Genomic DNA, 27,181 nt, shown 5'->3' with positions numbered 1-27,181 from the left:
GTCTTCGGCGGCATTCTGGTGGCGGGGGTCCTTCGGTGCTGCAGAAGACCCGGAGCGGACCCCCCGCCGCCGAAGTGCCGCCGAAGCCCCGGACCGCCGCCGGGTATTCGAATCGGGCCCTGCAGTTCATAAAGCCGGCCCTGACCGAACAAACTACAAAGTTTTTCATCTCCCTGAGGTTTGGACCTAGGCCGATCTCATTTTTAGGTGTAGCCGAGGCCTAACCCAGACAACGCGAACAGCCGGCGTTAGACTGGTTCCTCCAAGAGCTGTGGAAAGCCTGCAGAGTCCTGGGTTGCCCCAGGAGAAGCCCTCTTGGGGCTGGGCTAGCGGGCTGGGCTGGGCTAGTTTCGCCATCCTCCAGTCCCTGATCAGTCCTATGTATGTGTATCACAGCTGCACTTAGGAGTCCGAGTCATGGTTGTCTGAGCATTGGCCTGCTAAACCCAGGGTTGTGAGTTCAATCCTTGAGGGGGCCATTTAGGGAACTGGGGTAAAAATTTGGGGATTGGCCCTGCTTTGAGCAGGGGGTTGGACTAGATGACCTCCTGAAGTCCTTTCCAATCCTGATAGTCTATGACTCTAAGCAGCCCCCTGCCTCAGGGCTACCGAGAGCAGGTTTGGGCCCCGGTGAAAAAAAATTTTGGGCCCCCCAGCAAGGGCAGCCCGGCTAAACAGGGCTGACGAAGCCGGGCCCCGGGCCCCCTTCCGGACCGCCGGCCCCCGGTAATTTGTACCGGCTTCCCCCCCGTCGGCCCTGCCCTGCCCTGCCCTGCCTGTCTAACCTAGAGCCTGGTCCACACTTCAAAATGACACCGACCTCGCTACGGCGCTCAGGGCTGAGGAAAACACTGTCCCCTGAGCGCTGGGGAGTGGGTTAGACGTGACCACAAGGGCCACCTAACCTTGCCCGCCGTGGCTGGCTAATCTCCTGGGACCCACCCCGCCGGGTGCCGCCCGGTCTCGCTGGCACGGCTGTGAGGGGCATTAAACTCCCCAGGCCTTAGGGAGAGGGGATCAGGCGCTGCGGGAGCCTCGCAGGGGGGGCGGAGGTAAGTTCCCTCCCCAGGTGGGTGGAGGAGGTGGGCGTGGCTTATGCAAAAGGGGGCGTGGCTCCTCCGCCCCCAGCTGTTGTTGCCCGATGACTCCACGTGGCTGGCGGAGCGGCTTGACATGCGGGGCGGGGGGGATCGGATTCGCTCCGGCTTTATAAACCGGGAGCCCGGCGCTGGGGCGCTGCCTCTGGGATTTGCCTTGCCCCGAGCCATGTCCTGCCTCCGCTGGGGGCTGCTGCTGCTCCTGGGCGGCCCCGCGCTGGCGGCCCCTTTGCGATGGGACAGATCCCCGGTAAGGCGATCCAGGGATCGGGGGGGAGAGGGCATGGGATGAGGGGCTGGCTCTGGGGGGAGAGGAGTGTGGGAAGGATCATGGGGTGGGGAGAGAGTAGGGCGTTGGCAGGAGGGAGCATGGTGGGGGTAGGGGGCTAGCCATGGGGGGAGTGTAGATGTTGTGGGGCTAGAGGTAGGGGACTGGCTTCGGGGCAGGGAATAGGGGAGGGCTATAGGGAGCGGGCTGGGGCTAGCCACGGGAGAGCATGGTTGTGGAGCTAGAGGTGGGTTCTGGCTATGGGGCAGGGGAGGGCTATAGGGAGCGGGCTGGGGTAGCCACAGGGGAGCATGGTTGTGGGGCTAGAGGTGGGTTCTGGCTATGGGGCAGGGGAGGGCTATAGGGAGCGGGCTGGGACTAGCCACAGGGGCACATGGTTGTGGAGCTAGAGGTGGGTTCTGGCTATGGGGCAGGGGAGGGCTATAGGGAGCGGGCTGGGGCTAGCCACAGGGGCACATGGTTGTGGAGCTAGAGGTGGGTTCTGGCTATGGGGCAGGGGAGGGCTATAGGGAGCGGGCTGGGGCTAGCCACAGGGGCACATGGTTGTGGGGCTAGAGGTGGGTTCTGGCTATGGGGCAGGGGAGGGCTATAGGGAGCGGGGTGAGGGGCTGGGCATAGCTGTGGGGGCCTGTGCTTTAAGTACTAGCGTTTAGTCTCCGGGAGCCGCCTTGCTGGCTGCTATGAAGGGGAGGGGTCTGCTGGGGGCTCCCCTCCAGGCTCCCTGGGGAGGGTTATCTGTGGGGTGGGGGGTCAGCCCCGGCTGGCAAGGCCTGTGGCGGAAACTCCCTTTGCCTCGTGGGTTGGCGCAGTGAGAGGGTCGGGCCGGGGCCGTGTCCCACGCGTGGGGCTGAGCAGACGGAAAAGGATCGAAGCTGCAAGCGAATGGGACTGGACGGGGGTCAGCCTGGACAGGGCGTTGAGATGCCCGGAGGCCTGGGCCGGGCTTGCTCCTGGGGGTGCTGAAAGCACCTGTGACCCCCCCCCCCCGATGATGGAAGCCCGCAGGTGGTGGGTAGCTGCCCGGAGACGTGTGGCACTTCCACCTCTGTGGGGCGGGGGCGGCCTCTTCCTGGGGGGCTTTAAAGGAAAAAAATCTGATCATCTCATTCAATAGTCCAGCTCCCTGCCCCCGAACATCACCCCGATTGCCTGCAAAAGCAACCCCAGCGGATCTCTTAGGTGTCCCCCCCCCACCCCCAATTCAGCTCCTCCTACAGGTCCCTGGGTTTTGCAAGGTTAGAACTGCCAAGGAGTGGTTTTCCCTTGTGGGGCGCTGGGCGAGCTCTGTGTTTGCAGCTCGTGGGGTGCAGAGGGTTCTGTGGAAACACTGTCTCCTGTGTTTGTAATTTTCACTCCATGCATCTGAAGAAGTGGGGGGGGGGTTACCCAGGAAAGCTCATGCCCAAATAAATCGGTTAGTCTTTAAGATGCCACTGGACTCCTCCTTGTTTTTGTGAATACAGACTAACACGGCTACCCCCTGATACTTAATAAGGGAGTTAGAGCAGGAATGGGGGAGCCAGGACTCCCGGTTCTCTGCCAGCTCTGTGACATAGGGCAAGTAGCTTCGGCTCTCTGTGCCTCAGTTTCCCTTTCTACAAAATGAGGTGTGTGTTTTTTTTGTTTTGTTTTTTAACCTACCCCCTGGGAAGAGAATGGGTGCAAGCAGATGATTTAGTTGGGAATTGGTCCTGCTTTGAGCAGGGGGTTGGACTAGATGACCTCCTGAGGTCCCTTCCAACCCTGATAGTCTATGATAAGCCTGAGTGCTCCTCAAAGGGCTTTGAGATCCTCGCGGGGAAGGGGCTGGCTGTTGGCACTTGCGATCGCAGAGCCGTGACCCAGGAGCTCCTGCCACATGCCGCGGGCTGGAAGGAGAAGCTAGGAAACTCCCCGGCACAGAGCAAGCGACCGCCCTTGGGAACAAAACTCCCCGACCGTTCCCATTGGGAGACCCCTTATCTAGCTGCCTGCGCCGCCCCGGGGAGCTGATTTGACAAGCCTGGGCTCTTGAGCACGCTGCTGTTCAAACCAGAGCAAAACTCCCAGCCAGTGGGGTGAACCCTGGTGGGATTCAGTGCTGTTAAATCCGCGGTTTGAAGGATCTAGTAACTCGCCCCCTCCCATGAGCAAACGGGGTTCAAGATCTGGGTTCAAGTCTTGGTTCCACCGTCGGCTCTCTGAGTCATTTCGTCTTTGTGCCTCGATGTCCCCACCTGTCAAAAGAGGGCTGCCCTTGCTGTTTCGCTGGAAAGACCTTCAGGGCAAGGACAGTCTTGCTACGTGTCTGTGCAGCGCCGGTGGGGGGAGGAAGGCTGATTTCGGTCGGGGTCTGCGCAGCACCCGGCGTGACAGAGCGGGGGCGGGGTGATCTGTAGGTGCTGCTGGAGTGTGAATAATTGAGATTGGATCTGTGGAAATGGGGGTGCAGGAAGGGCAGGGCCTTCCAACTCTTCCACTGCAGCTCGAGTGGGAGAAGGGGCCCTGTATTAAAAAAAAAATAAAAAAATCTCTTGCTTTGCCTGTGGGATCTGAGAGTTAAGCTGGGTCTGTTCTGGGCGGCTCCCGGAGCTCTAGTGACCAATTCTCTTGCTGTGAGTCCGACTAGAATCCAGCTCCTCTTAGAGCCCTCTTTGGCTTTGCTGGGCTCCGATTCTGGCCCAAGCCGTGCCCGGGAGCCCCCGTTGTGCAGGGTGCTGCGCGAACTCCTAGTCAGCGTCCCTGCCCCAAGGCGCTCACGGCCCAGCTAGACAAGATGAAGAGTAGGATGGGGAAACTGAGGCACGGAGCTGGTAAGTGATTGGACCGCGGTCACCCGGCAGTCAGCTGCAGAGCTGAAACGGAGAACCCAGGCTTCCGGGGTGTGTGTGTGAGTGTGTGTGAGTGTGTGTGTGTGAGAGAGAGAGATTTGGAGCAGCGTTTCCCTCTAGCAGCTAGTCTACAGTGGCTAAAAGTCTACTACTGCGCCTGGCTAGGGGAGCCTCTCTTCAAGCAGCACCAGCTCGGTTCTCTACCACGTGAGCTGAAGATCCTGGGTTCAAATCCTGCTCTCCCCCCATGGTAGATGACCGTGTGGCAGGTTAACATCAAGCCGTTGTTCTATTCCACGGCAGCTGTTGGTGGGGGGCGGAATTGCTCTCTTGGGATGATCCTTGAGAACTGGGGCATTGTGGCTAAATCTGGGAAGCCCTTGGGGGGTGGGTGGGAGCCGGGTCTCCTAAAACCTTTCCTGGGGTGAGTATGGGAGGGAGCCACTACCTTGATCTCAGCTGCATTGACGGGGGGGCAGAACTATAGACTCAGCTCACCACCCCCTCGGTTCCATGTCACCTTCCTATTCTGGGGGTGTATCGAATTTTGCAGTGCTGTCCGCGTGAGGGGTGTATGAACTCTGGCGCGGGGGGGACAGCCCGGTGGGACCAGCTACGATGAGAGGAGTCTGAGTTTTTGCTTTGTGTCTGTCCACCAACGTACGCTACAGGGTGACTCTCGAGGCTGGGTGCCGGCCCAGACCGGGGATCGGATAGGGGAGGACTGCAGAGCGGAAAGCGAGGCTCAGAATGAAAGCCTGTTCCAGCCCCAGCACAGGTGGGGTTGGGGGTGTAGAAAAGACCCCGCATAGTGGGTTACAACTGCATGGCTCTGGTGAGCATCTAGCAAAACCCAGAGCTCCTAGCATCTAGGTTGGCAAAAGCCGAACTGGCCGGTAAGCGAGGGCGGCGGGTGGAATGAATTGGCGGGGTCTCAGATGAACGCCCAGTTGGGCATATCAACAAGGCAGGCGCCCAGTCCAATGAGAGTGGGGCGGTTTAACGAGGAAACCACCGTTTATAAGCAACCAGCATGCAAAATAACCGTGGGGGGGGGGGTTGTAACAGGGTGGAGGTTCCCCCAGAACTGTAGTGGGGTTATTGGACAGGAAGGTACACTGCGGCGCTAAGCTTCAGGGGGGTTGCTTAGCACAGATCTGCCTGTGGAGCAAGCTACTGGCGGGGGTGTCCAGCGTCTGTATTTAGTGCCTGACCCAGCCTGTCTGGGTGCTGATGCACCTTCTAATTTTAATCACAGCTTCCCCGGCCCCATGCTGCCGTCATCCCTTCTTGGGCCTTGTATATGTCGGCCTTAGTCAGCTGGGGGCCCGGCCAGCACGCCCCCTGGACAGTGATCAATACGGGCTGGGTTCGGTTTCCTAAATTCGAATTATATAAATTCGGATTAATCCCGTAGTGTAGACATACCCCTTGACTCCCTGATGCAACAGGTGGCCCGGCTTTACCCATGCTGCCCGGGGCAGGCCGGAGAGCTCCCTGCCAGTTGCATGCAAGGCTGGTGGAAGGGGCTGGACGCAGACCTGACTCCCAAGAGATTGGCTTAGCCCCCCGGCCCTTTCTGCATCTCTCCGCTTGTGGAGTTGCGTGCACGAGTGCCAGCCGCCTTTTGCACCTCTAAGTCCAGCGGGGGCAAACATTATCCGGTGCTGCTGCAACACACCAAAAGCTCGTGTTGTCTGGCCAGATCCCGTGCTGTAGCTGCGGGGTTGTGAGGAGGGGCTGGGCGGGGCTGACTGGAAACTCTTCATCAGCATCCTTGTAGAAGAAAATGCCACTTTCATGGAAATTGACGTCTGATCCTGTCAGTTTCATCTTTTTTGTTTGTTTTTTTTGGGCGGGGGGGGCACAAAAGGAGCGTTTCAAGAATCTCAGAACATCCTGTTTTGACAATTTTGAGACGGAACATTTTTATTTTTTGCCCTTTCAAAACAAAATTCATTTTTTTAAATACATTTTGAAAAGATGGTTTAAAGGTCAAAATTGGAACAAAACACTTTGACCCAAAACAACTTGTATTGTTTGGTTCAGGTTTTTTGTTGGTTTCAGAGGAACTTTTTTTCTTCTTTGTCTGGGAACAGAACGATTTGAAATCCCAACATTTCAAATTTCTACACAGCTGTTACTGAGGTCCCACCTGGCTACCACTGAACCTTCCAAGCTATGGGGGCGGGGGGATGTCACAGCTAAACCCATGTCAGGCTGCTGTAGGTAGCTACATTCATAGGACTGGAAGGGACCTCGAGAGGTATCTAGTCCAGTCCCCTGCACTCATGGCAGGACCAAGCACCATCTAGACCATCCCTGACAGGTGTTTGTCCAACCTGCTCTTAAAAATCCCCAATGATGGAGATTCCACACCCTCCCTAGGCAACTTATTCCAGTGTTTAACCACCCTGACAGTTAGGAAGTTTTTCCTAATGTCCAACCTAAACCTCCCTTGCTGCAATTTAAGCCCATTGCTTCTTGTCCTATCCTCAGAGGTTAAGGAGAATAATTTCCACCCAGGGGCAGCTCCGGGCACCAGTTCAGCAAGCGTGTGCCTGGGGCGGCAAGCCGTGGGGGGCGGCCTGCCTGCGGGAGGTCCGCGGCTTCGGCGGTAATTCAGCGGTGGGTACGCCGAAGGTGCGGAACCGACAGATCACCCGCAGAAACGAATCCGCATGCCGCCTAGCCCAAAAAACGGGTTCCTAAAATTAGATCTGGCTGGGGAATGTTTCGATGAAAAATTTGGGCCAAAAGTCCCCCCCAAGCCGCTTTATTGAGAGCAGGACTGTCAGACGTGTCCCGGTTTGTGTCTTCGTGCCCAACAACTTTGTGGGTTGAAATTTAACTTTGGTTGACGTGAAAAGGGCCAAAATCAAAATATTTCAGGAGTTCGAGAAACGTTTCGATTGACCTCCACTCTGACTCGAATGGGATCTTTTTGTTCGTCGGTCACAATTTTGTTTTGTTTTGTGTGTGAATTGGATTCCCCACCTCACCCCCAAAACCTCCAATTGTCATAGGATTTCCTTCCCTTCCCTTCCCAGCTCTACCTCAATCCGTGTGCCTAGGTCGATATTAAGGCTCCTACAGAACAAGTTTGACCATCAAGCTGTTTTTCTCCTCCTAACACTTTACCGAGGCCTCTGTTTCTCGGCTCCTCTTCCTGAAAATCTCTCCTGCTACATCGGCGCTTCTCCATGTGGGGGGATCGGAAAGGGGGTGAGGGGGGGAAACTGAGGCTGCTTCCCACGCTGGGTCCCCACAGCACAGAACTCCAGGTGTCCCGCTCTCTGGCTCGCCTGCATGCTCGGTTCCTCCTCCACCCGTCTCCATAGCAGGAGCCCGAGCCAGGTGTGCTGCCTGGGGCCTTGTCTCCGCTTGATGGGAACTTGAATTGGGATCAAGTCCCCTCCAGCGCTGTCCTCACATCTCCGGTTTGCTTTGGCAGCAGGGAGCTGTTTGTCTTGGGGTTGCCTGGGGCTGTGGGTTCCTGGGAGGAGGGTTCTTGGAGTAGGTCTGGCCTGGGGATTTGCTGCACACGAGAACCATGTGGGGGTGGGGGAGATAGTCTACCAGCATACTCAGAGGGGCCGTTTATATGGCCGCTAGAGGGATTGGAGCGGGGGAGCACGCAAGGCAGGCATGGTGCTAGGTGCTGTACGGACACATGTGTAGCGGGACAGTCCCTGGCCCAAAAAACGTATGGTCTTGGTTAATGACCAAATGCAGTTGAGGGGATTGGGGGTAGAACCAAGATAACCATCTTCCTGGCTTCTTAATCGGATATTCCCCACCCCCGAGGTCTGATCCTTCGCTTTTATCTGGCATTTTCGTCCATTGATCTCGAGGCGTTTTACAAAGGCAGGCAGATAGCATTCTCCCCCTTTATAGAGTGGGGAAACTGAGGCATGGAGCCGGACAGGGATTCACCCGTGGTTCCCCCAGCCGCAGAGCCAGGACTAGAACCCAGGTCTGCTGAGTCCCAGCTCTTGCCACTAGGCGGCCCTGCCTGAAGGGAGGGGAGAGGAGAGTGGTGTGTGCTGAGGGGGGAGGTGGCGGTGCTATTGGAGCGGTGCATTATGGGGCGGGGGGTAACTCCACCTCCACCTCTCCAAGGTCTCCTCCTGCCCCCTCTTCTTGCGCATCTCGGGGGGGCTCTAAGGTACCAGGCCCTGAAAGCTTCCAGCTGAGTTCAGGGTAGCATCCGCTCTGCCCTCCACCACGGCTCCGTTTGGCCCCCGCTCCCCCAAGGTAGCAGCAATGCAGCAGAGGTGACACAGCACAGATTTGCTCCCCCCCATGCCAATGTGATGCAGATCCAGCTGTCTCTGTAGGGCAGGGCAGGCAGAGCTTGGGGGGGGGGGGGGGTGGAATCAGGAAATTAGCAGGGATTTTCCCCCATCCCACTCCCCGCCCCCCCCCCCGGCCTGTTTCCAGGCAGAATCCTGCGCAGTACAGGCGGTGGGAACCCACCCAGGCACTGCCGCCCAGGGGCAATGAACGCGCTGTCCCAGGACCCGGGCCAAGGAGCAAGAGTAGCATGTGAAGGGGAAACGCCAGACAGACATCTCGCCGCCCCTGAGCGCTCTCTCCTCAGGTGTGGGAGGGCCATTAATTGATTTAAGAGGCAGCTTGTGCCAGGGAAATCAGGGTGGGGGGGAAGACAGGCCTGGTCCTTTCATTCCCCTCCCCCCATCCTTCCCAAATTGGGAGGGGTCAGGCTGAGGACCTGGTAAGGGGGAATCTCTCTGGCCAGAGTCCCATTTCGCTGGAGCAGAGAGGACACCCTCCACCCCCAACCTCTTGCTCTGATCTTGGTGAACCTAGTGCTGGTGAAAGAGAACTTTGAGCAGCCGGTTTCTGGCCCTCGCGGCACCAGAGAAGCTTCCAAATGTCTCCCAGGGGTGCAGCCCCGTCTGCCTGAGTCTGCAGGCAGCCCCAGTGCCTCCACGGCCCCCTCAGCGCATCTGCTGGTCAACGCCAGCCGGCCCAGTTCTTTGGCAGCATCCCTGGGCCTGGGAAGAATCGGAGCCGGTGCTTGCTGCGTGAGGGAACAGGCTCTGAGGCGCAGTGGGGTACATGGGACTGGGGGCTAGAAATGCAAGCTGGGGGAGGGGTAGCCTAGCAGGAAGAGACCCCTCCTCTTCCGCCTGTCACATTTCACAGGGTTTTGGAGTACCCCAATGGAACTCTGCTCAAGGCGGGGGCACGTGGATTGGTAACTAGGTGAAAGCACAGGTAGCTATTTGGGCCCCCCCTGCTAGGCCAGGCCTGGGATCCCCCCTCAAACTCCGTAGCATCCCCTTCCCTGTCCCTGTTGCATTGGGGAGGGGAGGGCTGGAGATTCGACTCTCAATCACCTGGTTATTAATAATCTATCCTCCCCTTCGTTGCTTAAAAGCCTCTTTTGGGCAGAAATCCTGAGGGGGGGGCACAGAGGGAAGGGGTCTGTGATCTCATCTTCAAGACTGAGTCAATTTCAGCTCCATGGATTATTTCCCCCCCCCCCTTTTCCCTTCTCAGACTAAGGGCCCCCTTCATCAGCCTGGCCCAGTCGCTCTCGGCCAGGCCTCCATGCCGGCCTTATACAGCGAAGGCTCTTGTTGTCTGAAGGGGGGGGAAGGAAGCGGGGGAGGGGGCGCGTGTGGCAGGTACACAATGGCCCTTTGACTCGGTGGCAGGGGCTGAGCCGGGAGCGCATCTCTGTGCCACCAAAGGCCCTAACAAATTACCCCCGGCTGACAGCTGCAGGGGCCCGTCTGTGTGCGTTGGCAGGCGCCGGCGGCCGGGAGAATCAGCGGGAGTCTTGGGGGCGGGGGGGACGGGCACGGCCCTGAGATGGACGGGGCTGGCTTGCCAGGGCCCTGAGCTTGCGGCGGGTGTCTGCCAGGAGCTGGCCAGACGCACACGCCTTACAACGGGAGGGGACACGCTCCCTGGGGGCGTCCGTCCGCCCCGCTCCAGGGATGGAGTGGAGGTGGGAAGAGGAATCTAACCAAAGATTGGTGTTTCAAGGCATTGCTCTCTAGGGCCGGTCTCCGCGGTCCCCCGGGAGTTGGACTGGCTCGTCAGGGCGGCCGTGCTGTCTCCTGGCCATGGCTGCGAGGTGTTGATGCAACTGAGGCTGGGGGGGGACGGGGGGACGGGGTGCGGTCTCTGGCTCCGGCTGCCAGAATTAACCTCCAGGTGAGAACCGTCCTGAGCGACCCTTGATGAAAAGACAATAACTCAGCGGAGCAGGTTTCCCAGCTAAACGGTAACGAAGCCCAACGGCCCATTATTAATAAACTGCTCGGAGCCTGACTTATTTGTGGGGGTTACGATCGGGGCTGGAGCCCTTGTCTGAGAGCGGGGGGGGGCTCCCCTATTGCATCAGGGGGCTGCCCCAACTGCTCACAGTCTAACTAGATGAAGTCAGGATCATTATCCCCATATTACATCTGGGGAAACTGAGGCACGTAGATGGGCCTGGAATCTGGTGCTCTTGGATCCCAGCCCAGAGACTTCACCCCTGGGCCACAGAGGAAGCCGCGAAGCCTCGTATCGGGCGCTTTGACTCCAGTTCTTCCACTAAACGTGCCCGTCTTGAGGCCAGCTCCACAAACCACACAGTGGGCAGCCAGTCCCCCAGCTGGCGGGCGAGGCGAGCGCTCCAGGGCTTGCCCGTTCGTTCATGCGTTTCCTCCCCCCACTCTGAGGAAGAGCTGTGATCTCCCGTGCCTGGGCCGTCGGGTTGGGTGCAGAGGGGTGCCTGGTGCAGGTGACTAGGTAAGGAAAGACGAGGGGGTGGAAGGAACGCCCCCCCCCCCAGGCTGGGATATACAGCATCCCCCCTGCAGCTCTCCTGTCCCCAGGCCTGGCTGGGGCAGGGGGGGTCAGGCCTGGCTGGGTCAGGGGGGCAGGGAGCCGCAGGCTGGTGCGGAGTAAATAAACCCTGGGGGCTCAGCTCCCGCGTGGCCTTTGTAACCGCAGAGCAGCGGCCGGGAAAAGCGAGTGTCGGCTCGGGTCCCGAGCCATGACGGGAGCCATCGGGCCAGCTCTCTCGCCTCGGCTCCCACGCAGGGAGCCCGTGACGCTCTGAGGAGCAGCGTGCAGGGCTGTATTCCCGTCTGTGTGCATGTGGGCCGGCTTCGCCCAATGCAGCTGCCTCTGGGGTGGGGCAGCTGTTTGTACGGGGGTCCCTCAGCCAGTGCTGAGATGCAGCTGCCTCTGGGGTGGAGCGGCTGTTCCTGCAGCAACCCCCCCCCACACACACACACACTACGAGAAGGGAGTGTCGGGTAGTGTGACTCAGGACTCCTGGGTTCCCTGGTGAGTGGCAGAGCCAGGAGCTCTCCTTCCCTTCCCCTGCTGTAGAAGACCTCTGATACCTTCCCCCCACAAAGCACCGACACTGCATGCCTGGAGGAAGTCACGAGCCACTCTTCTGGTGGGAGTGGGGGTGGATGGACTGAGCTGATGTCTTCACCCCCCCCCCCCACTCCCTCTGCTGCTTGCTTGTGAAGGGGGAGGCAGGGCCCGGCAACCTTGGGGCTCACTTCCAGTTTCTTTCTTCTGTTCCTAAATCTCATGCTTCAGGGCTTCCGCTGGCCAGGGTCAGGAAGGGATGTCCCCCCCCCCCACCCCCATGTGTTCTGGGAAGGTTTTGTTGTTGTTTTTTAAATCTCCTTCCTCTGAACCAGCAGGGATGGTCCCGGTTGGGGAAGGGGCACTAGACGGGGTGAGCCGGGGCTCTGAGGTGGCCCCGATTGGTCCGTCTCTCGCAGGCGCTTGCCTGGCTGGTTCTGGCTCATGTGCTCAGGGTCTAACTGATCGCCAGAGGAAGAAATTTCCCCCCTCCCCAGCTCAGATCAGCGGGGACCCTGATGGGATTTCGCCTTCCTCTGCAGCAGGGAGTGCGGGTCACTTGCTGGGATGACCTGGGGTTGGTCTAACTTCCCTGCCATTGGCGGGGCCGGGGAGGGTCTCGGGCGCTGGCGCCCCTCAATCCCTCCTGTTCTCTGCCTGGGGCCAATGGCAGTCGTGTCTGCTATGGGCTGGGATGCTTTGGTCTCAGTGGGGTAGCTGGCTTCGGCCTGTGGGGGCTGGTGGCCTGGGATACACAGCTCGGACCCGCTGCCTGAAGAGTGGGGGGCCTGCCTGCGAGCCGCAGTATAGTGGGGGGTAGGGAGCGTCCCTCATTAATGACACGCCCTCCCCCCCAGTGACTTTAATACCCCGCTGGCTAGGTATGTGTGTCATGTCCCCTCTAGTGGCTGGAGCCAGCAGCAGAACTCCAGGCGGAAGGGTGACATCTCCGACCCGCCGTGGCATATTTGGGGGGGACGCAAAGGGGACGTGAATTCTCGGAGAGGGCTGGTGGCAGGGCGCTGAGCTGGGTCCAGGAGGCCTGGTCCACGAATAGTGTCTGTGCGTGGTTTGCGGGGTGGCACTCTATAGCCGGGTTCTTCTAGCATGCCCATCACCATGGTCTCTGAGCTGCTACCAGCCTCACGTCCACCAGCAGCCGGCGGTGACTAGCGTCTGCCGGGTGAGCGCCGGAGGGGAGCGGAGACTCAGCCAGGGATGGACTCGCAGCTGGGGGAGGGGAGGCGGCTCGGGGGGCTAGTCCGTGCCAGCTGTCCCAGCTCCTAGCGGGGTGGGGGACCCGTCTCGGGGAGAGGCGGGAGGAGTGATGTCACGTCTGTGTGGCTAAGAGACGCCTTTGATGGAAAGAGACGGCGGGTGTATTTATTGGGGGGGGGCTCTCGGTTGGTGTCCTGTTTGCAGCGGGCTGGGGGGGGGCCGTGTGTGTCTAGGGCTCTTCTCCGCGTGAGGGTTTGGGAGCTTCGGCCAGTTCGCGCCCACCCGCCCCCGCTGGGTTATGTCACCGTCCCATCCTCCTGTCAACAGCTTTGCCCTTCGGCGCCCGCCACCCGCTTCGCATGCCAAGGCCCGCGGCCCCGCAGGGTCCCGGCCCCTTGGCGCCAGGGGGAGGACCTGGGTGGGGATGGTGGCCCAGGAGCGGGGAGGCTGCTCCCGGGGAGCAGGGGTGGCACCCGGAGCATGCCAGGGCCTGGGGACAATGCCGGGTGTTGCAGGGGGCTGGGAACTGGGCTCAGAGCCACCTCCGCCTGGGCCGCTGAGAAGCCTGGAAGCGCAGACCTCTGTATTTCCAAGTGGCCCCATTGCCCGCTCCCCCCACCCCAAACCCCCCTCGAGTGCCTCTTCTCTGCCTCTGGCAAAGGGCAGCAGCAGGGCTTGGGTCGGGGCGCAGCAAAGCCAGGGCTGGAACGGCAGGGGGCTGCGGGTCAGGACTGAGGGGCACCAGCTGGGGGAGAGGGGGAGCTGGGGGGGTTGAATGGCAGGGGGCTGTGTGTGCCGTGGCTGGGGCGCCCGCCTGCGATCCCACCCCTGCTCTGCCACAGGCTCCCTGTGTGAGCTTGGGCAGGTCTCTTAGCCACTCCTTGCCTCAGTTTCCCCCTCTCTACAATGGGGACAACAGCCATGGGAGGGGCTCAGATACTTCAATAATGGGGGCCGGACATGTACCTCAGAGCTTCTTGGGTGACCCCCCCAAGAAGGGGGGGTCTGTTGGGTGCCCAGGACTGGGATAGCAGGGAGCTGTGGGTTGGGTCGAGGGGTATCTGTGGGGCACCCAGGGCTGGGTTAGCAGGGGGCTGTGGGTCGGGTTGAGGGGTATCCATGGGCACCCAGGGCTGGGATAGCAGGGGGATGTGGGTCGGGTTGAGGGGGGGGGTCTGTTGGGTGCCCAGGACTGGGATAGCAGGGAGCTATGGGTCGGGTTGAGGGGCATCCGAGGGGCACCCAGGGCTGGGATAGCAGGGGGCTATGGGTCGGGTTGAGGGGTATCCGAGGGGCACCCAGGGCGGGGATAGCAGGGGGCTATGGGTCGGGTTGAAGGGCATCTGTTGGGCGCCCAGGGCTGGGATAGCGGGGGGCTGTGGGTCGGATTGAGGGGCATCCATTGGGTGCCCAGGGCGGGGATAGCAGGGGGCTGTGGGTTGGGTTGAGGGGTATCCGAGGGGCACCCAGGGCGGGGATAGCAGGGGGCTGTGGGTTGGGTCGAGGGGTATCTGTGGGGCACCCAGGGCTGGGATAGCAGGGGGCTGTGGGTCGGGTTGAGGGGTATCCGAGGGGCACCCAGGGCTGGGATAGCAGGGGGCTGTGGGTCGGGTTGAGGGGTATCCGAGGGGCACCCAGGGCTGGGATAGCAGGGGGCTGTGGGTCGGGTTGAGGGGTATCCGAGGGGCACCCAGGGCTGGGATAGCAGGGGGCTGTGGGTCGGGTGAGGGGCATCAGAAAAGCTGGGGGGCAGGACTGGGATAGCCAGGGGTGTCATGCATTCCCCCTTACACATGAGCCCTTTACTGTCACCACACACCTCAGCCCCCGTAACCACCCACCTGGAGCGCTCCCGGCGGGGCGGCCGACCCCAGCTGAGCCAAGCCTGGGAAGGGAGCCGCGTTCTGCCCCGGGGGCACGGGTGGGCCGGGCACCAGACAGACGCTCTCCCGGTTTACAAGCACAAGCAACAACCTGCCCATTAATCTGTCCGAGGACCTGAAAAGTTGCCCGCCTCCTCCCCCCTCCAGCCTGGCACTGGAGGTGTGGCAGGGCTCCCCTGAGTCCAAGCCGTCACTGCCAATCCCCCCCTCGCTGGCACGGTGCCCCCGGCGTGTGGGCACCAAAGAGGAGATTCTTGTTTGGGGCAAGGCCTTGGGTTGATTGCCTGCCTCTCTCTCACTCCAGCCTAGCTACCAAGTTACCCGTGCCTGGCCACCGGAGACTGGCAGAGGGGCCCGGGCCCCTCTGGGCTGGTGTGCCAATGCCCACTCCCTGGGTCGCTGCTTCCCACTGGCGTGGGAGGAGTGGCGCCCGCTCCCCTTGGCCAAGGCGAACTGCTGGCTTGAGAACCTGGCCCCAGGAGGGATGGGATCAGACCTGGGAAGTGGCTCTTTAACTCGGAGGGGGATTCCCCCCGGCCCCCCAGCTGGGGGGGGGGCGGAGGGGAGCCAGGACACCTGGGTCCTATTCTTGGCTCCCCCATGTGACCTCTTGCAAGAGCTTCCTTTCCCTTGCACTTCAAGATTCCACCCCCCAATAAAATAGGGGGCAAGTCCCTCCTTTCCCCCCACCCCTCGCCAAGCGTGGCTTAACTGACCTCCGTTCATTGAGGGCCTTTGTCGGAAAGGAGCTGGAGGAACCCAGGCGTCCGGGCAGGTCCAAAGGGGGAGAGAATGGCGTGTGCCCGCCGGGCACCTAAAGGGTTACGCCGGCTGCTTTAAGTGGCTGGCTTGTCCTGCTCCCTGACAGCCTGCGGTCTGGGCGCTCGCTCTGGAAAAAACGCCGGCATCAAGCAAATGAAGTCTGAAAACTTAGTGGCTTTTAATGCCCCCCCCCCCCTTTGCCTGGCGTTTATTTACTGTGCAATTAGTTAAACCAACTCCTGTCCCCCAGCCAAGTCTCGCAGGGAGCCGGGGAGGAGGGGTGAATTTCAGCCTGGATCTCTGGAGAACCCCAGGGCGGGGCTCCCCCATTTCCTGTCCATGGGGCACCTCCTGTGTGGATAGTCTAGCAAACACCTTGGCCTCCCGTCACCACCTGCCTGGGTCCACGCTATAGGGCTACAGGCCTCAGCCGGCTCCTGTATTAAGCGGCGACGTGCTCTCTCCGTGGTGGCCTAGTGGTTCGCACGCTGGACTGGGATGCTGGAGACGCTGCTTCTGTTACCGGCCCTGCCAGCTGGAAAGCGTCGTGCAAATCATCCCCCCCCCCGTGCCTCAGTTTCCCCCTCTGTAAAATGGGGTGACTGATACTGACCAAGCGCTGGGAGAGCTACTGATGAACTGAGAGGCCTTATTCATCCATAGGGCTAGGTTCCTGCTCATGTACCCCTTCCCCCCCCTGCAGGGGGCACTCTCTAGCCAGCCTGAATTCAGGGGGGGCGGCTATGGGCTGAGACAAGGGGGCCATGCAGGGTGGATTTTGGGGGTGCAAGGAAGCCGTGCAGGGTGAATCTGGGGGGACAAGGGGGCCATGCAGGGTGGATCTGGGGGGACAAGGGGTTCGGTGCAGGGTGGATCTGGTGGGGGGCAGACGTCTCACATCTCTCTCCGCCCCTCCTCTCCTTGCAGTTCATCATCTCGGAGAGCGAGCGGGGGCCGCCATGCCCGGCCGAATGCCCCCGCGAGCGCCACCGGCCCGTCTGCGCCTCCGACGGCAAACTCTACAAATCCCAGTGTGTCTTCCAGCGCGCCCGGTGCCAGGACCCCCTCCTCCAGGCACTGCCCCGCTTCCGCTGTGGGGGCGCCCACCACGACCCCACCAGTAGGTAGAGTCCTGGCCGGGGGGAGAGTTAAGTTGCCCTCGGAGAGGTTCCCGCTCCCCATCTGACAGTCCGCCTGGGTGGGGTGGGGAATTCCCTGGCTTGGGAACTGGGTGAGGCCAAGGCTGTGGGCATGGGTCCCTTGCCCCCAGCCCCTGGGCGGACCTGTGGGATCCAGCAGCCCCCCCGTGGCCCCCTCTGACCCTCGCCTTTCCCCCTGCAGGCCTGAACCTCACCCGGTGCCAAGAGGATCGCGCAGCCGCCCTGGCCCGGCGCCAGGCGGACTCCATCTACGTCCCTGAGTGCAATGAGGACGGCTCCTTCTTGCAGGTAACGGCGGGGTGTGGGGGGGCATGCTTCTCCCCCCCCACCTCCTCTGGGGGAGAACCGCAGGGTCCATCTGCGCCCCAGAGCCTTCATGGAGAACCCCCCTCCTCCCAGCCCTCGTCGGCTGCAAGGGGTGGACATGCTACGCTCTGACTGTCACCACCCCTGCCCAGAGGGGACCCCCCGCTGTTCACCCCAGATCTCCAGCCCCCCCCCCGGCTTGTATCAACATGGGTGGGGTCTGGGCATGGGGGGGTCCCTGCCACGCAGCGCCCTCTAGTGGGGGGGCTGGCATGAATGCCGTCCCATAGAGCCCCTGTGCAGAAACTGGGCAACCAACCTGCAGGGCCATGGGCATGGGGTGCGGCCTCCCTTCAGGGGACCCCGGGGGAGGGGGGCGGATCCTGGAAATGGGGTGTGCTCAATGGGGCCAGGGCTCCGCGAGGGGATTGTCCCGCCCCCCCCCCGAGAATTTTGGAGAGACTCGCCCCGTCCCGGCCCCGAAAGTCCAAACCTCCCCCCTGCAAATCCCCAAGCTCCCGTTCGGGGTCACCTGCCTTGTGCGTCCCTCCCCGCCCAGGTGCAGTGCCACAGGCAGACGGGTTACTGCTGGTGCGCCACCACCGAGGGCAAACCCGTCAGCGGGACGTCCGTGCTCAACCAGACGCCCAACTGCACAGGTACCTGGCCGCCCCCCCCGGCTGAGGCCGATTAAGCTTTCGTGGCCAGAGTAAGTGGGGGGCCCCTCCCCGCCCCTTCTGCCTGCGGTCCCGCCCATGACCCCACCCCATTTTGCCCCTCCCTCCACGGCCCCACCCCTGTTCCACTCACGGCCATGCCCCCCCACACACACACACACACTGTGGCCCTGCAACCCGTTTGCCCCTTTCTGCCCCCCCAGGACCGGAGAAGCTCTGTCCCCCCTGCCACGGCCCCCGGGTCACCGTGGGGAGTGAGAGCTCCAGTCCCGGGGCTGCGGTGGGGGTTCGGGTGCTGGGCCTTCCCCCGGCACTTCTGCTGGGGACCAGGGTTGGGGGTCTGGGGTTTCCCCCCCGCCCTGCGGCGGGGGCTCTGGGCTTCCGCCGCCCCGTGGCAGATTTTTTCCAGGGGCCCCCCAACTGGACAGGGTCCCTGGGCTAATCCACCACTGCCCCCAGGTTGTGCTCCAGGTCCCCCCCTCCCTCCCTCGACGGTGCACCCCCCCCCATACACACATACACCCCGCCTCCTGCTGTGTGCTGGGCCCAGCACGTCTGAGCCCCTGAGCCCCACACATCTGGGACGGGCCCTGCATCCTCCTGAGCCCCCAACTGTGTCTGGGCCTGGTCTGGGCACGCAGGGGTTGTATGCCTAGGGCGGGGAGGAGGGGAAAGTGCCCCCTGTAGGGCAGCATCCTGCCATGGGGCGAGGGGTCTGGTCTGAGCCCCCCCCCCAGGAGTTCATATTTAAGGACCTGGGAAGTCTCATATGGAGGAAGAGGTCAGAGATAGGCAGGGTTGGGCTGGGAGCCAGGACACCTGGGTTCTGTGCCCAGCTCTGGGAGCGAAGTGGGGTCTAGTGGTTAGAGCAGGGGGGGCTGGGAGGCCGGACACCTGGGTTCGGGGCCCAGCTCGGGGAGGGAGTGGGGCCTAGAGGTTAGAGGAGGGTGGCTGGGCGTCAGGAGCCTGGGCGATGGGGACGAATTGTCTCTCGCGCCTCCCCAGGTTCCTATGTGGTGCGACCGTCCTGGCAGGACCCTAACTCATCACGGAGAGGTAACCCCCCACCCAGCCCTCATCCCAGCTCCCCCCCACCCCGCGAATGCTGGATCTACCCCCTTGCCCCACTGCGGTGCCATGACTCCTGCCCGTCCCTCCACAGCCCTGCTCCATCCTCTGCCATGTCCATTTGCATAGCCTGGCACCCCGGCAGGGCAGCGAGGGGGCGTCCCCAACTGGCGGTCGCTGCCCCCCACAGAATTCCCCAGCCAGCTGAACAGCGAATGGGGAGCAGTGAATGGGCACCCTCTAGAGGGAGACCCGGGTACTGCAGCCTGCTTCCTAATGGGTCTTTGGGGGTCCCTGTCCCAGACTCTAGCCCTGTAACCTGAGACTGGCCAGCTGCCTACCAGCTCCTTAGACCTGGGAGCCAGGATGCCTGGGTTCTAGTCCCGTTTCTGGGAGGGGAGCGAGGACTAGTGGCTGAAGCGGGAGGGGCTGAGCACCAGGACACCTGGGTTCTATTCCCCGGCCTCAGACGAGTCACTGCCCGTGCCTCAGTTTCCCTCTCTTTGCTGGCGGGGGTGGGGGCAGGTGGTAACTACCAGTAGCACAAGGCTGAACAAACATCAGGAAAGCGCCCCGAAGGGCAGGGGCTGAGGCGGTGTGTGCCCAGTGCCCTGGCGGCCAAAATAATGGGGGGGAGCCCTTACCCCCCCCCCCCCACCTCGCTTGTCCCCAGCAGGGCTGCTGGCGCTGGGGTCTGTGCTGTGAACTCCACTCTTTGGGCGGAATAGATGGCACTAAGACCTCTGTAATAGTGGCCTTCGAACTGTTTTCCTCCCTGAACGCAGAAGGCGGGAGACCCAGGCCCACCCCGGCAAGCCCCCCGCCCCACAAGCAGGAAGGTAAGCGACCCCCCCCACCCCCGACTCCCATTCATCGGGGGGGAGGGGGGCGTGCCCGGCTGACGGCCCGCACGTCTGCCACTTTGCACTCGTGCCAGGGAGGGAGGGGGAGCTTTCACCGCTCCCAGGGGTGCCATCTGAACCCCCACTTGCCTGGGGCATTCCTGGGTCCCCTTTGCTCCCCTGGGCACGGCTGCTGCCCTGCTGTTAACCCCGCGTGGACAGGGGGCTGATCTCCTGCCCCCTTTATCCCACAGTTGGCCCAGCCACCCCTCCCTCGTGCCATTCCTACCTGCGGGGGGTGGTTCCCCCCAAATATAAGGGGCTCTGCCCCCTGGGCCCCACCCGGTGCCTATGAAGGGGAGAGCCCCGTACTGCTCAGAGGAATCAGAGGTCTGTGCCCCCTTGGCATCTCTGCCCACGCAGGCTGGGAGGAAACGGGGGGGGGGGTGCCTGCTGCCTCCTGGTGGAGGAGCTGGGTCGTGCGTGGCGGAGGGGTGGGAATGTTGGGAGGCGGACCCTGGGGGGTTTCCTTCCCCCCCCCGCCTCCCCCAAATCTCTCTCCGCCGCTTTCAGAGGGGACCTCGCTGCCATTCCTCATACCCATCATCCTCCCCGACTTCAAGCCCAACCGCACGGTGAAGCGGATTCAAGGTAACTCGGGGGGGACGGGACAAAGAGGGGGCTAGAGAACCCGGGGTTCAGTGCCCAGCTTTGCCCCCCAGCTCTCCGGCTGCCGCCTGGGCCGAATAGTTTGGGGTCTCGTTCGCAGGCCCTTCCCTGATCCCCGGCTCTGTCCTGGGGTGCAGAGAATCGGGGGTGGGGGGTCCCCTGTTTTCAGCGAGGGATGGTTTTCCTTTGGGACTCTCTAGACTGGAGACTTTGTTTCATACGGCGCCGGGTGCCGTGGGGCCCTGGGCCGGGCCTGGCACCGGTGCCATGCAAGTAAGAGCCCCAGAAAACTGGCTCTGGGATCCACTGTAAGAAACATTGATGCCACCGAAACCAAATGGGATGGGGGGACAATGACTGGGATTTCGACAGGGGCGTCGACCCCAAAATGGGGTGGGGAAGGGAAAGGGAGTGAGAAGGTTGGTCTAGTTACACTACGGTGTGGGCTGGGATCCAGGATGCCTGGGTTCCACTCCCAGCTGGTGGAGTGGGGGGGCAGGAGGGTCTGGGTGCCCGGACACCTGGGTTCTGATCCCAGCTGCTGGATTGGGGAGCACGAGGGGACTGGGTGCCCGGATGCCTGGGTTCTGATCCCAGCTGGTGGATTGGGGGGCACGAGGGGACTGAGTGCCCGGATGCCTGGGTTCTGATCCCAGCTGGTGGAAGGGGGTCATGTGGGGACTGGGTGCCAGGAGGGTTAAAAGGTAAAAAGCCCCCCCATAACCCCCCCTGCCCCCCGCATCCCGCAGAGTTCCCTCCGTCCTGCGAGCAGGAGCGGCTGGAGGCCCTCGAGGAAATTCAGCGGCACCAGCAGGAGGGGACCTTCGTCCCTGAGTGCGAGGGAGACAGCACCTACAAACCCGTCCAGTGCCACCAGGCCACGGGCTACTGCTGGTGCGTGCAGGCCAACACCGGCCGGCCCGTCCCTGGCACCTCCACCAGGTCAGTGTCCAGCGCCCGAGACCGCGTGGCTGTAGGTTGGCATAAGCCTTGATCGTCTCCTGCCACCTGGGAGTGGAAGGGGTTAAAAGCTGGGGGCGGGGCTAGAGCTAGGGAAAAAACATCCATTTTGGGGACCCATTGAAAATTTATGAAAAGGGGGGGGGGGAATTCATTTTTATTTGAATTTTCCATGGGAAATGTTGGGGGGGCTTTTGGTTGGACTACATCTCCCATGATGCACCAGGGCGAGGGAGTCCCATGATGCAACTGCCTCTCCAAGAAGGGGGGGGGCGTGGTATGTCATCGGAGGCGTAGTCCAGTCCCGGAGCCTAGCTCATAGAGTAGGGTTGCCATATTTAAACAGTGAAACAAGAGGACTCTCCACGGGGCCCCGCCCCCGCCCCAACTCCACCCCTTCCCCGCCCCCATTCCAACCCCTTCCCCAAAGTCCCCGCCCCAACTCTGCCCCCTCCCCTGAGCACCCCGCATTCCTCCTCCTCCCTCCCGCCCCCGGATTCCGGCTGCTGCTGCGCTGGGGAAGTTGCTTCGGCCCCCGCCACGGTGGAGAGCGACGGGAGCCGGGAAAGTTGGAGCCCGGGGAGGAGGCGGCTGCGCGCTCGGATGCCGCCACCGCCTCCGTGCCCCGGCAGATCGGGGGAGTTGTTAGTTTTGGCTTTGCTGCAGCCACTCACACTCGGGGTCCCCTTACCATGCCTCCCTATTTTCCCGGACATGTTGAGCTTTTTGGAAATTCCTCCCGGATGGGGATTTGAGGACCAAAAAGCCGGCCATGTCCGGGAAAATCCGGACGTATGGTAACCCTACCATAGAGGAGAATGGGATCCTGAGGCACCCAAACTACAGCTCCCAAGATGCACCACAGCCTCCCCTCTTGAAGATGCAATTACTGCCAGGGAGTTTCTGGCCCTAGTGCAGCATGGGAGATGTATTCCAGTCAGGGAGCCTAGCCCATAGAGGAACAGGGAAGCATGAAACACCTGAACTACAGCTCCCATGAGGCACCGTGGTAGCCTCTCTGGATTGAAATATTGAGGCCTTCCGCTTTGTGGATGAAAAATTCAATTTTTCAGCTGGAAACAGACACACTTTTTGGGGGGCGGGGGGAATTCTGTTTTTCAAAGGAAAATGTTTGCTGGAGTCAGGACTCCGATGGCTGGAGTCAACTCTAGGATTACAGTCTCCAGCCGGAGTCACCCCAGGTGACTGCTGGTGCGTGGCGCTGGGCAGACCTCGCGCATCCACATGGGTGCTGGCAAGGGGTCCCAAGGAACGAAGGCCGAGTGGAGGACACAGAGTCCTTGAGTTGTTGAGCATCGGTCTAGTGACCCCAGAAACGTGTGCAGAGAACTTGGGGAGTGGATTTAATGTGTGAATTACTGAATCGCTCAGTAGCCCACACCCGGTTTATGGCTAATGCTAATGCTAGTTTATGTGGTCATAAGGGAGGACTAGTGGCCAGATGGGGCTGGGAGCCAGGACTCCTGGGTTCAGGGCCGGCTTTAGGCCGATTCAGCCGATTCGGCTGAATTGGGCCCCGCGCTAAGAGGGCCCCGCGCCGCAGCTCTCCACCCCGCCCCCAGCTCACTTCCCCCTCCTGCCCTCCCCTGAACGCTCCGCCCCCTGCTCCGGCCCGGCCCGGCCTGGCCCGGCCCCCGCGGCGCAGCTCCGGCCCGGCCCCCGTGGCGTAGCTCCGGCCCGGCCCGGCCCGGCCCCCGCGGCACGGCTCCGGCATGGCCCGGCGCAGCCCCCGCGGCGTGGCGCAGCTCCGGGCCGGACCCAAGCCCGATAACCCCGGCCGGAGCGCGGCTCGATTCCTGGGGGCGGGGCTTGCAGCAAGCCCCGCCCCCAGGAATCGGGCCCCGCTCTTGCTAAAGCCGGCCCTGCCTGGGTTCTGGCCCTGGCTCTAGGAGGGGAGTGGGATCTAGTGGTTAAAGCGGGGGGGGGGGGGGGGAGGGGCGCTGGGCTGGGAGTTGGGACTCTAATTCTATTCCAGGCTGGTTGGGGGGAGGGATAGCTCAGTGGTTTGAGCGTTGGCCTGCTAAACCAGGGTTGTGAGTTCAATCCTTGAGGGGGCTATTTAGGGATCTGGGGCAAAAATTGGGGATTGGTCCTGCTTTGAGTAGGGGGTTGGACAATGATATGTGGCCTGGGCCAAATCCTTCCTCCTGCCCAGCCCCTCTGTGCCTCAGTTTTCCCTCCTGAAAATGGGGTTGCCTATGGGGTATGTGTGGAGGGGGGTTGGAAGCATCAAAAGTCCTGCAAAGAGCACCCCCCATTCCTCTGCCCTAGTGCTGGGAGCTGCCAGTGCCATGCGCCAACCGGGAAAGTCCAGGCGTTGACCCATCTCTCTTCCACCCAGGAACTTCCCGCCAGACTGCGAGTCTGATGCCGCGGCCAAGAGCGCGGAGATGGGTTCTCTCTTCCGGGACAGGGCGCTGCCAGGTGGGGAGGGGGCATGGGGTACAACCAATGGCCTTGGCACCCTAACTTCCATGGGTAGCCTGGGGGGGCTCGGGTTCTCCGGCCATGTGGCACTCGGCTACTCCCAGTGTCCTGCCAATGAGCGGCCCCCACGCAGCGGGGAGTCTGGTCCTCTTGGCCCCTCTGCTGAGGGAGCCGGACAAAGCTGGCGCGGTGCCCACGGTTTGGTGAGGAACAGGGCTGAGCCTGTTGCTGGCCGGGCAGTGCTCCCTGGGTGGAGGTGGGGGGGAGAGCTCACAGCCTCCCCTGATGATGGAGTTGGCGCCCTCTAGAGGGGAAAGGCCCTATTCCCTGACCCAGCCAGTCCCCTGCCATGGGGCCAGACAAGAGCCAGCACCCCCTATAGGGGAAAGGCCCTATGCCCCATTCCCCGCCAGCTAGTCCCCTGCCATGGGGCCAGACAAGAGCCAGCACCCCCTACAGGGGAAAGGCCCTGTGCCCCATTCCTTGAGCCAGCAAGCCAGCTCCCTATGCTCCCCTCCTGGCGACAGGGGCTTGTAACTATGGGAGCAGCAGGGTGTGTCCCCCTTTGCTCTGAGTTCCACGCTGACATTGGCTGGGGGGACCGTGGCCACCCCCGGGCCGAAGGACGCTGAATCCGGCTGGCTGCCACCTCCCCCTGAGCATCGTGCCGCTGTCTCTCTCGCCCGCCTGGCGTGGGTGACCGAGAGAGGCCAGTAGTGGGGATGAGTCACAGGTGGGCAGCTCCCCAGAGCCCCACATAACCCCCCTGCCCCCGCCCCTCTCGTCCAGGCTGCCCGGGTCCCAAGAAGGCGGAGTTCCTGTCCAATCTAATGAAGGCCTTGACGTCCGACATGATCCAGTCCCGGCTGATGCCCATCACGCATAGGAGGTGAGCCGGGGGCCCGGTGAATTCTGAAGGGCAAGCCGAGGGCTTCTCTAACCAAGAAGAAGCAGGGTGGGGCCGGCGCTAATGACGCAGAGCAAAGGTTTATCGCCTTCTTAGTCCTGTGACCAGCCGGGACGCCACAGGGCCCCGGGCAATCTGTGCCTAGTTTTACAGGGGGACCATGGTGGTGCGGCTAGTCAGTCAGCCCAGAGCCGTGGGGCTGGCCGTGACCAATGGGGCTGCCTGGAAGGTGGATGGGCTCCTATTCCTGGCTCGTCTGATGAGTCCAGACTCGCCCCCGCCCTCCTTTACTTCCCCCAAGAGGTGGGGGGTGGGGGGACAGTGGCTAGGATGCTGCTTCCCGGTCTCAGGGGACCTGCATTCAAGTCCTAGCTCTGCCACTGACTTGCTGGGTGAGCAAGTTACTGAGTCGTTATGTGCCTCAGTTTCCCCACCTGTACAATGGAGATAATGGCTCAGCTCTGCCCCACAGGGGGGTTGGGAGAAGCCTAAAAGGCCTCAGACCCCTCCGCCATGAGCCAGCCAGCGTGTGCCCCCCGCCCCCAATACAACTGGGTTAAAAAAAGAACTATATGAGGTCCTGCAGGACAGATAGGTCCGTCGGTGGCTATTAGCCAAGCTGGTCAGGGACGTAACGCCGGGCTCGGGGTGACCCTCAACCCCCGGCTGCTGGAAGCCAGGCGTGGCTCTGCCCCCAATCGCCCTGTGCTGAGTTACGTGGACTGTTGATTCTCATGGGCCGGTCGCTCCCAGGGGGAGGAAGCGCTTTGGGGCACTTCCCGGCTGGCGTCCCAAAGTCCCCACAGGGCGGTCGGGTGCAGCAGGAGTCCACGTTGCCCTGTCGCGGCCACGACAACCTCACGGCTCCCGGTGGGGGGGGGGGGGGGGAAGTTGCGCGCTGAGACTGGGCCTTCCAGCCCCGACAGGTGACGGTGTCTCTGCCCCCCGCAGGCTGTCGGATCGCACGCCGGGCCCCAGCCTGGAGGAGCGGGCGGCGCGCTGGCATTTCGTGCGCCTGGACAAGGACTTCAGCGACGGGCTGAGCGAGCGGGAGCTGCGGCCCCTCAAGCTCTACGTGAAGCAGCACACGCGGCCCAAGCGCTGCGCCCGCAAGTTCCTGGAGTACTGCGACCTGGACGCCAACCGGCTCGTCTCCCTGCCGGAGCTCAGGGGCTGCCTCGGGCTCAGCTAGCACTGGGTGTGCATGAGCCCCCCGCTCCGGGGGGTTGGCAGCTGGCTTTAGAGCCCCTGGGTTGTGAGTTCAAATCCAGCCCGGGGAGGAGGGCTGGGGAGGTTGGCTGGGGTGAAACCCAGTTCCCGGTACTCTCAGGCGGGCAGGCTGGGGGCATGTGCCCAGCTGGAAGGAGGGGGGACTGTGTGGCAGCCAAACTGCTTGCTCTAGGCCAATCTGGAACTCAGGCAGCCCCACTCCCCTCCTGTATCTGGGGGGCCCGGATTCGCCAGGGGGCAGCAAGCTATCACAGAAAGCAAGGGAGGGGAGAGCCCAGTTCTCTTGCCCGGGGCAGGGGAAAAAAATCCCCTTCCCAGGCCTTAGTTTGTCTTAGAAAAGGGGCTTTCAAGTGTCGCCCCCTGCAGCTACGAGTTAATTTACCCAGCACACCTGAGCAGGGACTCAGGGCAGAGCCTCAATCTTGTCTCCGGCGGTCATTGGCTAGGGGATGCTTCCGAGGGACAGCTGGGCAAATCCTGAGCTTGTCGTCTCTCCATGGCAGAGATGGCCTTTCCCAGCTGGCCGCCCTATGTTAGACAGAGCCAAGGTGGGAGGAGATAATGTCTCCTCTTGGCCCAAGCTCTGTTGCTGAGAGAGGAGATGGTCCGATAAAAGGTATCACCTCCCACTCCTTGTGTCTCGAAGATCCTGGCACCCACCCGGCTACACCACCACGGATGGGTAGGGGGCAGGCCGGGGCTGGGAGGGCAGAGGCTGCAGGTTGCTCATTTCAAGGCCAGAAGGAACCATTGTGTTCATCTCGTCTGACCCCCTGGATAGCCCAGGCCAGAGACCTACCCCCGAAACGATCCCTAGAGCAGAAAACATCCTGGCTTGGTTAAAAAATTCTCCAGGATGGAGACTCCTCCACGACCCCAGGGTAAGTCGTTCCACTCGTTAAAAAGGTTTCCCTTATTTCAGTCTGAACTGGCCCAGTTTCAGCTTCCAGCCATGGGATCGTGTTAGACCTTGGTATTAAAGAGCCCGGTATTAAATATTTGCCCCCGCCCCCGTAGGCACTGATCGCCTGGGATCAAGTCACCGCTTTGCCTTCTCTTTGCTGAGATTCATAGACTGAGCTCCTTGAGTCTCTCACTCTACGGCAGGTTTTCCAGCCCTCGATCAATCCCGTGGCTCTTCTCCGAGCCCTCTGCAACTGATCAACCTTGAAGGTCACCGGCAGGGCTGTGTACAAAGCCGCCTTTCAAAGCTCTGGCTTTGGTGGGTCGGAGGAAGTGTGATCTGCCGGTTAGAACAGGGGGGCTGAGAGCCAGGACTCCTGGGTTCTATCCCCAGCTCCAGGAGGGGAGTGGGGTCTAGCAATTGAAGGTGGAGGGCTGAGAGCCAGGACTCCTGGGTTCTATCCCCAGCTCCAGGAGGGGAGTGGGGTCTAGCAATTGAAGGTGGAGGGCTGAGAGCCAGGACTCCTGGGTTCTATCCCCAGCTCCAGGGGGGGAGTGGGGTCTAGCAATTGAAGGTGGAGGGCTGAGAGCCAGGACTC

At 61.8% G+C, this 27,181-nt stretch overlaps 1 protein-coding gene across 1 annotated transcript; it reads left to right on the top strand.

Moving 5' to 3' along the window:
* Positions 1 to 1,173: 1,173 nt before the first annotated feature.
* On the top strand, positions 1,174 to 25,641 carry LOC135893291 (SPARC-related modular calcium-binding protein 1-like). Its single transcript, XM_065421089.1, has 11 exons — positions 1,174 to 1,347; positions 16,340 to 16,532; positions 16,754 to 16,860; positions 17,438 to 17,537; positions 18,561 to 18,611; positions 19,409 to 19,462; positions 20,039 to 20,116; positions 20,884 to 21,076; positions 23,457 to 23,539; positions 24,332 to 24,431; positions 25,401 to 25,641. Exons 1-11 carry the CDS (start codon positions 1,174 to 1,176, stop codon positions 25,639 to 25,641), a joined length of 1,374 nt encoding a protein of 457 aa, XP_065277161.1.
* The last annotated feature ends 1,540 nt before the right edge of the window (positions 25,642 to 27,181 follow it).

Source organism: Emys orbicularis, chromosome 21 (assembly GCF_028017835.1).
Source record: "Emys orbicularis isolate rEmyOrb1 chromosome 21, rEmyOrb1.hap1, whole genome shotgun sequence".
NCBI lineage: Eukaryota > Metazoa > Chordata > Testudines > Emydidae > Emys > Emys orbicularis.
Note: the sequence above shows the minus strand (reverse complement) of the source record. Positions and strands in the feature narration are given on the sequence as shown.

Coding starts and splice junctions, on each gene's coding strand:
- LOC135893291 (XM_065421089.1), top strand. CDS start 1,174: ATGCGGGGCGGGGGGGATCGGATTCGCTCCGGCTTTATAAACCGGGAG. Junction 1,348..16,339: donor TGCGATGGGACAGATCCCCG/GTAAGGCGATCC, acceptor CTCTCCTTGCAG/TTCATCATCTCGGAGAGCGA. Junction 24,432..25,400: donor ATGCCCATCACGCATAGGAG/GTGAGCCGGGGG, acceptor TGCCCCCCGCAG/GCTGTCGGATCGCACGCCGG.